The sequence below is a fragment of the Struthio camelus genome, chromosome 1 (assembly GCF_040807025.1).
Source record: "Struthio camelus isolate bStrCam1 chromosome 1, bStrCam1.hap1, whole genome shotgun sequence".
NCBI lineage: Eukaryota > Metazoa > Chordata > Aves > Struthioniformes > Struthionidae > Struthio > Struthio camelus.
The window spans coordinates 200,241,777-200,253,699 of NC_090942.1; the positions used below are offsets into that span (position 1 = coordinate 200,241,777).

The 11,923-nt window shown below is 39.8% G+C and overlaps 1 protein-coding gene across 1 annotated transcript; it reads right to left on the reverse strand.

Annotated features, from left to right (window-relative positions):
* Positions 1-1,532: 1,532 nt before the first annotated feature.
* Positions 1,533-10,391, reverse strand: POMP (proteasome maturation protein). Its single transcript, XM_068930164.1, has 6 exons — positions 10,258-10,391; positions 8,696-8,793; positions 7,750-7,810; positions 5,432-5,533; positions 3,748-3,841; positions 1,533-2,063 (listed from the first exon to the last, which is right to left on the reverse strand). The coding sequence occupies exons 1-6, from the start codon at positions 10,258-10,260 to the stop codon at positions 1,996-1,998; spliced, it is 426 nt and encodes a 141-aa protein (XP_068786265.1). The 5' UTR covers positions 10,261-10,391; the 3' UTR covers positions 1,533-1,995.
* Between the last annotated feature and the right edge of the window lie 1,532 nt (positions 10,392-11,923).

The following is an 11,923-nucleotide window of genomic DNA, read 5'->3' on the forward strand; positions in this document are numbered from 1 at the left end:
AAGTGAACCAAAAGGAGCTTGCTTTATTGCATCACCTTGCTTTCTTTCACTGTTTACAAAACACTACCATGAAACTTTAGTCACTTCTAAAGTAACAGCCAATCCTGTTATTGAAGTACAGCAACTCACATATAGAATAAACAGCTACCTAAAAGAGTGTGCAAGTCTATGCTTTCATGTTCCATTATTGTTCTGTGTTTAGCCTCACTGAAGCAAAGGAAAAAAATATAAATGAAGCCTGAACTTGCACTTATTAGCAAAAGCCTCCAATCTCCACAACTCTCCAGTGAAAGACAACTTTAAAAAGCTCACTTTTTAAATGAAAGAAGTTTGAATTTAAAAATAAATAAAATAGCTAGTATCTTATAATATTAAATAGCCAGCAAAGTATATTATATTATACTTTCTCAACATTTCTAATTTGCTGCAAGTTTTTTTTAATAAGTATGCATAGCAGCATTGTAACGTTTACAAGAGAGAAGCTCCCTATGGGCTAACGCTCATAATTTGTGGCAGCTTTAAGCATACTGAAAAGCACAAAAGATGTTTTGTATTGTGAAAGAGGTTTATAGCAGTGCATTTCTGCCTAAGTGATCTACAATGGAACCCTAGTGCTAACTATCAAGTTTTTTGGCACTTAACAGACATCAAAAGCTGCTTAATAAATGTTTCTGCCTTAGAAATATTGTTTCAGGCTCCCTGCAGATGACAAGAGACAGGTCCTTTTGGACTGCAGACCTTTTTCCACACACACACAGGAGAGGGAAGAAAGCCTGAGTTCAGGGGCACAGGGTTTCAGATACAATCACAAACAATACACCAAAAAGTGGAAAAGAAATAACTTGTAAAACTTTGTCTAGTTACTATTTCAGTTGTGCACAGTGCCATACAGTATTAGCTCCCTTGCAAGAATTGTACATAATATGACATCAGAAAATAGTTATTGTTATACCCGTGAACTTAATGAAGGTGCCCAATTAAACACACAAACACACCCTTCAGTAGCCTACTCCTTGCTAAAACATTAAGATCAGATTTTGGTAAATCCATACAGAGTTATTTTTGATCTAATACCATTGTATTCTCATGCTCTTACTGCAGCAGCTTTGTTACGTACTGTCATAATGAAATAGTATTATTTCTTAATCTCTGAATAACAAAATACCTAGATCTAGGGCTGCTCTTTTGCAGTTATGTTCCCAAATGGATTTTAAAATACTTGGTTCAAGTCTAAGTGGAAGTTCTTTCCAGTTTCAGAAATCAGAATATCCTCTCAGGCACAGAGCTGCAATAAAATTCAGACTTTTAACTCCTTTCTTTCAGTGGTACTTCCAGTTCTGCACAATATTACAATGGCTTACTAGTAAGTGCACTACTGTCAACAGGAAGAAGAAAATGTATGTAGTAGGATTCCACTGGCAGTGTGGATGCCACTGCAGATCTTTAAAGAAACTGCAGAAGAAAACAGAAGCACTGTATGTTGGGGATAAGAGATGCTTGATTTACGATTAAATATATTTTGGAACGCCACAGCATTTATAGCAAACTTTTATTCAATGATTAAAAAAAAGTATGGAAATTTTCATGAACAAAAAAGTTACTCAATGGAAAATATCTTCTTTTCCCATTTAAAAAGTTCTTTTGCAAGAACATTCATTAAATGCATTTGCCTACAGTAATCAGTTTTAAAATGCACGGGCATTTTTGGATTTCTTGTATACATATATAGCATTTCCATAGTTAAGAAGCTATTATCCTGAGCAGTTTACGAAGAGACATTATTTAATCTAGTTACAGGACATTGCTATAATTGACAACGAGCACAAAACAATTTATAGACTTTAAACATTTAATGTGCCTTTTCATCAAGGAAGGCAAGTGATATCTGTAGGACTGTTTAACACTGCAAGTGTCACTTTAATATAATGTATTTGGGTCTGTATTACAAAGACAAACACAAAACATCTATGGAGAACAGACTTGGAGTACATTTTGTTACAATAAACCAAGCTTGTATTCCATCATCATGTGTGGCTCTCCCATAACCTCACTCTGTGAGGGATCTGGAACAAAAAAAAAAAAAGAAAGAAAGAAAATTAGGTTTCTACGAAGCTACAGAGACAGGCAATAACTCAAGATGATCATATTTCACCTAGATTTCCCTTTTCATACTAATGCTTAGTACAACAATTAGTCTACTGATTTTTGACACTGTGCGCAGCACAGGTCTGTCCAAAGTAATGATCAGATAATCAATACATCTCTAATGGTACAGGTTTTTTGTAAGGGGAAAACCAAAAACAACTTAAGCAAAGCCACACAGTTCTATATATGCACAATCTCCTACAGTCTGAATATCAAGACTGATTTGAGTTTGGTGTCCAAAAAAATGGGACTTTCACGATGCTTTTCCCAAAGGCACTCCACACATCTTTCCAATGCCACTTCTCTGGGGTCTAGCACAGTAGGAGCTCATATTCTAGGCTTTCTGCTAGCTGCGGCATACCACTGAAGGTTTCTCTTCTCCAGCTGACTGCTTAGTTTCACAGACATTCTCACCCTTAAGTATCTATGAGATGTCAACCCTGCTTTACAGAATGGAAAGGCATTCAAACATTAGCAGAGAACGTGCAGGGGACAAAAGACATGTACCAATACCAACGCTATGAACTTCATTTCCATACAAAAAAAGGATTTAAAAAGAAGAAAAAAAGAGTTGTGAATATGCCTTGGAAGCAATTAACGTTTCCTTACGGGTGTAGCAGACTACTTTCCTTCCATAGACAAGGCGTACTAATGCCTTCTTGATGTTCCTCCAGAGACACTAAAACTACCTCATCTAGCCCCAGCTGACAAATAAGGCCTTTCCAAGAGCAATTTTAACAGAGCACTTACCCCTCCTCATTCTATAAATGTATTACAGCTTGCTGTGAGCAATGGAAAACAACCAAGTTCCTATAAATTGTTTTGACATTGTTCTACTCCCCCAATCACAAGAACCTAAGATTCCTTCCCACGCTCCCTATAAATCCATCCCAGAGAAGATTCTGAGGTTTCCCTCATGCCTCCAGACTTTGACCTACCCCTCCAGTATTTCATGTTCCCCCTATCCCAGAGTCTGTCCATTCTCCAGCCCCACCTCAGACTACCCTCTGCTTCCACCCATGGCCTTAACTACCAGCTAGACAAAAAGCAGATTCCTAAAAACAATGATAAAATAATAATAAAAAATAGGCCAGGTTTATTCCATCCTACACAAATACTGACTGACAGCCAGGAACCCACACAACTCCTAACTCTTGACTTAATATGAGGGAGCCTTCTCCCCATCTCTGTTGCATGTTTGGTGTCTCTCTTCTACTCAGCCTTTTTCCTTTTTAATTATAGAACTTGCAAAAACTGTGCGTCTTTGAAACCTCTGTCAAAACTTGGGTAAGTACTTCAAAAGTTTGCTGGGGAACAGGCATCTAGCAAAAGCATATAATCTTCAATTCCTTAAGAAACCCAGCTTAAAAGTAAATACAGGCTTATGCCATATTTCAGAATAATTGCCAGACAACTAACAGCTGAGCCACATTTAATTCTCCATCCTTTCACTTTGGAAATTCAATTTCTATCTGTATTTTACATTTTAAATTTTTATAATCCCTAGAACTAAACAATATAACAGTTCCCAAATTTTACCATTCCATTAATCTCAAGTAATTTTAGATAGCTCACAAAACATTTGAAAGAAAATGTATTTACCATTAAGAATATCCTCAAAACCAATGCATTCATCATTTCCCCTCAGAGTATCCAGTGCTATGTTTGAGCTGTGAAGAAATGGGAGGCGCTGGACCTGTAAGAAGACAGCAAACATTAAAGTTCGTGCAAGTCTGCATTTAATTTTTTTATATTTGGATTTCTCAGTCTCAAGTGACTGTCAAAAGTAACAGGCAAAGTTACTTCTTCCTTTGAAAATAATGATAAAAATAAGAAGGCTACTGGCACACACTTATATTAAAACCTACTATATTTGCAGCTTTCACTGTAGTTATTAAGAAATGTAGGTGTTTTTCTGTTTGTTTTCTGCAACCTCCCCCCTTAGTATTACCACACAGCATGGCTTATCTCAATTCACAACTGCATTCACTACTGATAGTGAAACTCCAGTTATATTATGAATGCATTTTACAAATGCAAGTATCCCGTAGCTGTTCTCTTCACGCACAAAATAGTTTGCAGGTAACTACAGCTACTGGTACAAGGGTGAGAGGTTCCAGTACATACAGTATTCCCCTTCATTTTGGAAAGGTGAAATTAAACCACAAGATAGCTTGTATATCTAACATGAAAGACAAAAGCCTGGAGTGAACAATCTTCTGATCACCAGATCTTTTCCCTGCTCAAGAATGCCTGTACACTGTAGAGTGCCTGTCAAGAAGGCACTCTAGCAGGATCTTTGTCCTCACCTGCCCCATTTTCTGCCACGTGCTAGCTTCTGTTAGGAAAAAGGTCTTTCCTCACAAGACAGCACTGCTGAGATCAAGGGATGTTTTCGTATCTCCTGTCTGCCTTTTGCATCTTCAAAAGAAGAAATTTCTACCAAGTTTTATGCAGCTTACTGTGGCTCACCAGAAACACGATCCACTGGAAGGGAACATATAACTGCTCCAACCCACTTGGAAGAGAAATCTTTAATTGACTTCACAACCTTCAGCAAGCAAAAAAACAGAACAAAATCCCAACCAACCAAAAACCAACTAACCAAGAACCCCAACTCACAATAGTTTACTAGGACCAATGAATTTTCTACGCTTCTAAGGGACAAAGTCAGCCTCCAGCTCCTCTCTATCACAGGAGATAAGATGGGAAAGAAGGGAGACTCAGCTTCCCAAATAAAGCTAAAACCTTTGCAGCTAGCTCACCAAAGAGCTCCCCTGATCTTACAAGGCCGTGGAATAAGAAGGACAGAGAAAATTCTGTTTCATGTTGCAAACTACCTTGATGTCCGCTCCCAAATCACTACCTGCTTTAGACCTTTACGTCTCTTTTCCCTGCAGACGCAAAGATTTCTTCTCATAAAGCTCATGTGTTCCACCGAGGAGAGTTCAAATTTTAGGAATTAATACTGAATTCTCCTGCTTTTCTCCCAAGGCTTGCAGGAAGTTAGTCCACACATAAAACCTGATATGCTTTTCATTTCACCAAGTAATCACTAAAACAACAGCAACTGAAAGGTTTTAGGATATTGACTGTTCTGGAAATTATGAATTGCAATGTTTAGGTCAGTTTTTTGTTAATAACACCAGTTCAGTGTAAAAGTTTCTCTTTGAAAGAGAAGACTGTTGTACTTTAATAGAGAAATATGGCTTTCCAAAAGCTTATTTATCCAGATAAAAATTCCTTCCAGTGATTTAAATTATACCAGTTTGATAAAAACGCCTACCTGTTTCACTGCTCTGAATTCCATCTGCAGCTTTAAAGGTGCATGGAGTCCTTGAATATTTCTCAGTGTGGAAAAGTTTGTTTTATCTTGATTCAACTGGAACTATCACAAAGAACAATTTTTTTTTTTTAAATAAGAGCTACTTTCAAGTACGGTCATAGAAGAGATTGCGACATCCTGCTTAGATAAATATGCTCACTGAAATTTAGAAGTAAAAATTCAGTGATACAGTCGTAAGTGTTTAAGTCACTGAAACTGCACTCAACTAGATTGCTTTTATTATAAATTAAAAGTAGCAATTTCATTTTTTTTTCTTTTTGACAATTAGAACATGCAACCCCACCAACTGGTTTAGTTGTGTACTACTTTAAACCAAGCTTAACTTCCTATTTTTGTGCTAATACTGTAATAAAGTAAAAACAAAGCAGAAAGCAACAATTTATATTATTTTTAGTCACTGAAGACTGTAGTTTAGAACATTCGAAATATATCTTTTCTGATCACGCAGAAAAATAGAGCATCACATACACTCTGCATGACTCAGGAAAACAAAAGATAGCTCTTATCTTACCAGCTGCTCTAAAACCAATAAATAACATGAAGAACATGCACATATCCATTTAGTAGCAAGTTCTAACAATGAAAAAAATGCTGGATCATGAATCCAGCACACACACACACAGACGCAACACTTATGCTCAATATTGCCAAAGCTTGAGTAATCATCTCAGCTTTGGCTTTTATGTTACTAACTACATGCCTCTAAGACACTACTGTAAAGTAAAACAAACCAACCAACCAAAAAAAAACCTCCTTATTTTAAAAGCTGTACTCATAAAGACTGTGAAAAATTCTACTGGTGTGAGATTATCATCATATTTATGCTAAGCGATCTCAGGAACCAAAAGGAATACAAAAATCAATGGCATAACATGCACTTTTCTTGAGATTAATCCATATTGAATTTTCTTTAAAAGTTAACTGAAAATACTAGTTATACTCCTCATCCCAAACTTATAATTTCGGTCACTTTTTTTTTTTCTTTTTAATTAGAAGTAGAGGGTGCTTAAATGGGTAGAAAAAAGATTTGGTTTCTGCTCATGCTACCTGAACAGCCTACCTACATTTATAGCAGTAAAACCATCCACAACTATTCCAGGCTTAAGAAAGTCTTTTTCCATTCAAATGTAAGTGAAAAATATTTATTAGAGAAATCCGCCATAAGTTTCCAGAAAAAAATCCAAAAATAATACATGGAAAAAAACAACTTAAAGATTCCATATACTTCTTAGGGGCCCATGTCATCTGTTTTTATTTTTTTTGTGCATTTTGTTTCGCTAGCACACAATCTTATGTAGGTTTCATATGGCAAAAGCAGTTATAAAAATTAAATTAAGCAGTCAGTGGGGGAAAAAAATAAAACAAAACAAACAATTGTCAGATGACCCTGAAACAATTATAATACACAATTAAAACTACACTCTTGAAGCTGATATCACATTAATATCATTCTTTTAACTGGTGACAACATTAGCACTGCCTAGAGTACATTAAAGTTTGACATCATCATAATGGTTAGCCTAGTATTTTGGAACATTATGTTCAAATACTGCACTTGCTTCAGGACACCAAACTGTATCAAAAGCTTCTGTGCTGACAAAACAGGCACCAGAGATGAGATTCAGCCTAACCAGTTATTTAGCCAAGGCTATGAATCCAAGTTCCCTTCATGGCAATGGAAACCTTTAACCTATGGTCCACAGACCATTCCTAAGCAGTCCACGAGAGATGACGAAGTTGGACAAGACTGCATACGCTGAGAACAATCTGTTTGTGGAGAATTTGTAAATGGGCTTGAGCAATTCACTAAAACATATTTATTCGTTCACAAACTGAAAGTATGAAAATGAAGACATATGGTAAACAAAGACAAAATAGGAAGAACAGCCTTCTGTAGGTGGCAGGTGTCCCTCTCTCTCCCCACTAACAATAGAGGCTGCGTACAGAACTAACTTACCAACTTTTAATTTAAAAAGTTTTCTGAAATGAAAGTTATTGAAATAAAGCCCAACTTGGAAGTCCGCTTAGATACTTGAAGTGGAGAGACACACAAGTGGGAAGTTACATGTTAAACAAATTTGGCAAGAATATTACTGGCATAAATAAAATGTTATTGCTGTCGAACATTTTTATTTAATTAAAAACAGGACCTTACTCATTCCTGGCTGCTGCACAAAGCAGTGCAGGTAACCATACTGTTAAATTAAACTTCCTAATTAGTTAAGAGTGAGGATGACTACATTTGATGTTATACTTGCATTTTTTTCTGACAACTCCAGTGGATGGCTGGGCAACAATTCATTTTTCACGCTTGTAAAGCTAAAAATGTAGACAAAACAATGTAATTAACAGAAAATTAATCAGAACACCATTCTTTAAGTTGCAGTGCAATACTAATTCCAGATATAAACATCAATCCACAGAGACATGAGATTAGCATAATTTCAGCTATTCAAAAATGATGCTTAGTGGCGAAGAAGCAGAAATGAATTCTTAATTATAGCATTGTCAGAAGGAAAAAAAAACCAAAACCTTGTATAAGATTCTCAGGCATCTTCTTTTCCTTCAGTTTTATATTTGATATAAAGGAATGATAATTTTTTCTCCTTGACCCGCTTCAGAAATAGAGAAACATATCAATAAACTAAGTAGGTGTGCAGTTAATGTAGAAGAGTCTCAATTTTTTCTAAATTTCTTCAGACTAAATACTGCACATACTTTCTCCCCATAGCTGTTTCACCTGCATTTTAAACTCCATGAAGTTGTTGCAGATTCAATACCCAATACATGTACATGGTTTTGCCACTCACATGAATTGTTAATAAGAAATACTATTTTTATAAAATTTACTTTCTGTACCAATCTCAAAATCAATCATTTTGTGCAGTTCTATGGCACATTCACACATACATATATATATAAACTAGCACATATTTCATAATGATTAAGACTTTGTCATTATTCTCTAAAAAGGAGCATCAAATGGGTCTAAGTCCATTAACATTATCTACTTCTGGAAGTGATGTTTCACAGAAAATTAAAGCTTGAATGACAATCTGACTGAAAACAGGTGCTTTAGCCACAGGTTAAGAGATACATCTACAAAGAACTTCTTCAAAACCACAAATATTTAATATGTTTTTTCATATATTTTAAGCTTCACATCAACTACTGCACAATTTGAGAAGAAACAATAAAGCACACCCTCTACGCAGAAGATCATGACCTCCAAATGGTCCAGCAGGTGAAAATTCAGTAATCGGGATACTATCCTTCAACAGAGAAGTAGCTCCTCTGGAATTCTGGAACAAAGAGTGACGATTACTTTTACAGAACCAGGCCCCATTTGCCCCTAAACAAATGAAAATTACGAAGATTCTACCAACTTTTTACTAAATAGTTCAAAAACTCCTCAAACTACTCAGGCACAAGTCTTAGCCTTCAGAGTTGCTTTGGGTGGAGTGATGGGGAAAAAATCACTAGGTTAGAATGCTTTCAGAGTCTGATGATACTTAAACATTTCTGGGAGCTGGCTAAAGCAGTTAAAAACCATAATTACCCTTGTTCATTCCCAACCCTGTGCTGCAGCGATGGGTGGGGAGAAGTCAGGTCACTGCCCAGCTGATGGGACACGTCTCAGTATTCCTTCAATCATGCTAGTACAGAAACAATCAATTGCAACCAAACTGGTTTTATCTACCATTTAAGGTTGTCCTAAAGAGAATAAGATGTATTCATCCATTCTATTACATCAGTTAACTGGAAGAGCAAAGAAGAAATGGCAACTTGCAGCAGACGACCAGATAAGACACATCTCCATGGACTTAGTAAGTAAAACCATCTTAACCCGCATCAGCGATTTAAAGCTACAACAGCTGATGACATTGAAGGATTTTTAGGACTGTTGACACAAACTAATCCATCAACAGATCAATTAGTAACAATCTCCGGATGGTGACAGCAAGGAACTGCTCAGCACAGGTGTTTCTTCCATCAGTTTTGTTGGGTCCAAGAGAAAACACATGCTCACAGTTAAGTCTCTTGAAACAATATACTACCATTGTGACTGTCAGTAACCTAAAGGCTATCAGAAAATCCTAAAATGTCTTCTACTGTGTCTAAAGCATCTACGAATTAATGTACTCAATAGTGATCTGATCTGAGATTGCTGCAAACAAAAACACGTAAAAAAGACTATTACCTAAAAGGTATAACAAGAGGGGCAAAGGTTTAGGAGGATCGAAGTGAAAGAAAGTAAAAAGAAAGCAGAAACCCGGGAAGTACTTCCAAAAAGCGAACCCCTCAAATCACGCCAGCGACCAGTCCGGCTCAGGCGGCCCCACCCCCGGTAAACACCACGAAGGCTGGAGGCGCGAACTCCGCCACCCCGCCTGCCGCTCGCCCCTCCAGCCCCGGGCTCCCGCAGTGCCGGCACCACCGGCGGCCTTGGCCTCCCTCTCCCTCCCCAGCTCCCAGAAGAGGGGCTTTAAACCACAACCAAGCGGTCCCGGGCGCCTTCCCAGCCGGGGACACCGCCCTGGGCGGGCCGCCGCCTGGCAGGACGCGTGCCCGCCATGGCCGCGCCGGCCCCCAGTGACTCAGCACAGCGCGGCGCCCCCCGCCCCAAGGCGGCGCGCGGCGGCCGCCGCCCCGCCGACCGTTGGGACCCAACGGCCGCGGCGGGGGCGCGGGGAGGAGGGGAGGGAGCAGGCGCGCGCCTCCCCCCGCCACCCCGGCGCGAGCAGCACAACCGACCCCTCACTCACCATCTTGGCCCGACACCCGCTTCCGCTTCCGCCTCCCCCGCCTCCTCACTTCCGCCCCTCCCCCGGCGCGTTGCGTCACGCGCAAGGAGCGGCGGCCGCCCCAGCCAGCGCTGGCTCGGGGAGAGGCGGGGCCTGGCGGGGAGGGGCGGGGCGGCGGCTGCCCCGCGGTGGCGGTTGGCGGCGGGAAGCGCGAGGGGCCGGCGCCTGGCAGGGCCTTGCCCGGGGTCTGCGGGGCTTCCCGCGCCCGTTTGACGCTGGCCGTCAAAAAACAGCATTTTTGATGCCACCCGAAGTCCCCTCCGCTGGCGCCTGGCTGCCCGCCCTAGCTGTGTGGCGGCGCTGGTTGATGGGGGGCTGTCGCCTTGCGCTTTTCTGTGGCCAAGCTTGTCGCCCCTCAGCAGATGGCGGGCAGGTGGTGCCAGCCAGGGGAGGCGCCTGAGTGACCCCCACAGCGTCACCGCGCTGGTGGCTCGAGAGAGGGAGGGAAGGAGCCGCGCTCCCCGAGCTGAACGCGGCCTTAGGCTGTGTGCCGGCCCCTGAGAGATCTCCCTCTGCGCAGACGGCTCTTGTGGCGCCCTGTTTTGCCAGGGACTTGGTCCTCTGCCGGTGACCGGCAAGGACCGGCCCACGGCAAGTTTATCTTTGGAAAGGTTCACAGCAGCAACAGTAACAACGCAGGAACTGCGTACTTAAATAATTTTGGAAGACTTTCCAACCATCGTTAGAAAATTTGCCACAGATTTTGCTGCGCTGCTCCAGATGTGCATCGAGCATATCTCTCACATATGTCTTCTGAGACTTGTGGTTTGCTCAGCACGTTTCACATTTTGCCCCAGATTGCCCTGCTGCTACGAATTTCATACATGGCAGTTAAAATGAACACTACGTACTGTAGAAAAAGTGATATTAACATGGGAGTTTTATATATATATATATATATATATATGTATTGATAGCACACTCAGCTTTGGATAATATTTAATTACAGAGAAATTCATACCCTTTTATTGTTATCCTCTTTCTTCAGCAGAATCAGGTCACCAGTTCAAAAATCTTTCCGAACTGAAGCTACGGCCCTTTACGTGAAGGTCTTCGGTTTAAAGCAAAGACTTCAAAAGAATAAAAATGTAAGACTGGGTTTTAAAATTATTTTTAGGAAAATGGGTACCACAAAGGCTTCTCTGATCTTGTAATTATAATGGGTACTCGGATATTGTGGTGCTGGGTTCATTATTATAGAATAGATGTGAATACAAAAAACAAATCAACTTCCTGTTTTAACTGCAGCTTACAGAAAAGCTAGGTTTGTCACTAAATGTATTTATTTATTGACTGAGTTTGTTGATCAGGATATGACTGCGGAGATGAAACATCTAACTTTCAAAGTCATTCTTGCAGGACACAGACAGGATACAATCACTCCATGTACCATTATTGACATCACTGCAATCCATAGTTTAGGCTGCATAACTAACATAAAAGAATGCACATTGCGAGAAAGATCTGGTTTTCCTTTAAAGACAGACTTTCACGCTAGGGAAAACTCCCAGACATAAACACAAATCACAGATATGTTTTCTCATCAAATTACCAACTGTTTTAAATATGAGCAAAGTTGGATTTCTTGCACAGCCTGTTTTAACGATCTTACAGTGAATATCTTAGT

Coding starts and splice junctions, on each gene's coding strand:
- POMP (XM_068930164.1), bottom strand. Junction 5,534..7,749: donor TGGAGTTGTCAGAAAAAAAT/GCAAGTATAACA, acceptor TCTTTGTGATAG/TTCCAGTTGAATCAAGATAA. Junction 3,842..5,431: donor AATTCAGAGCAGTGAAACAG/GTAGGCGTTTTT, acceptor GTCTTCTTACAG/GTCCAGCGCCTCCCATTTCT.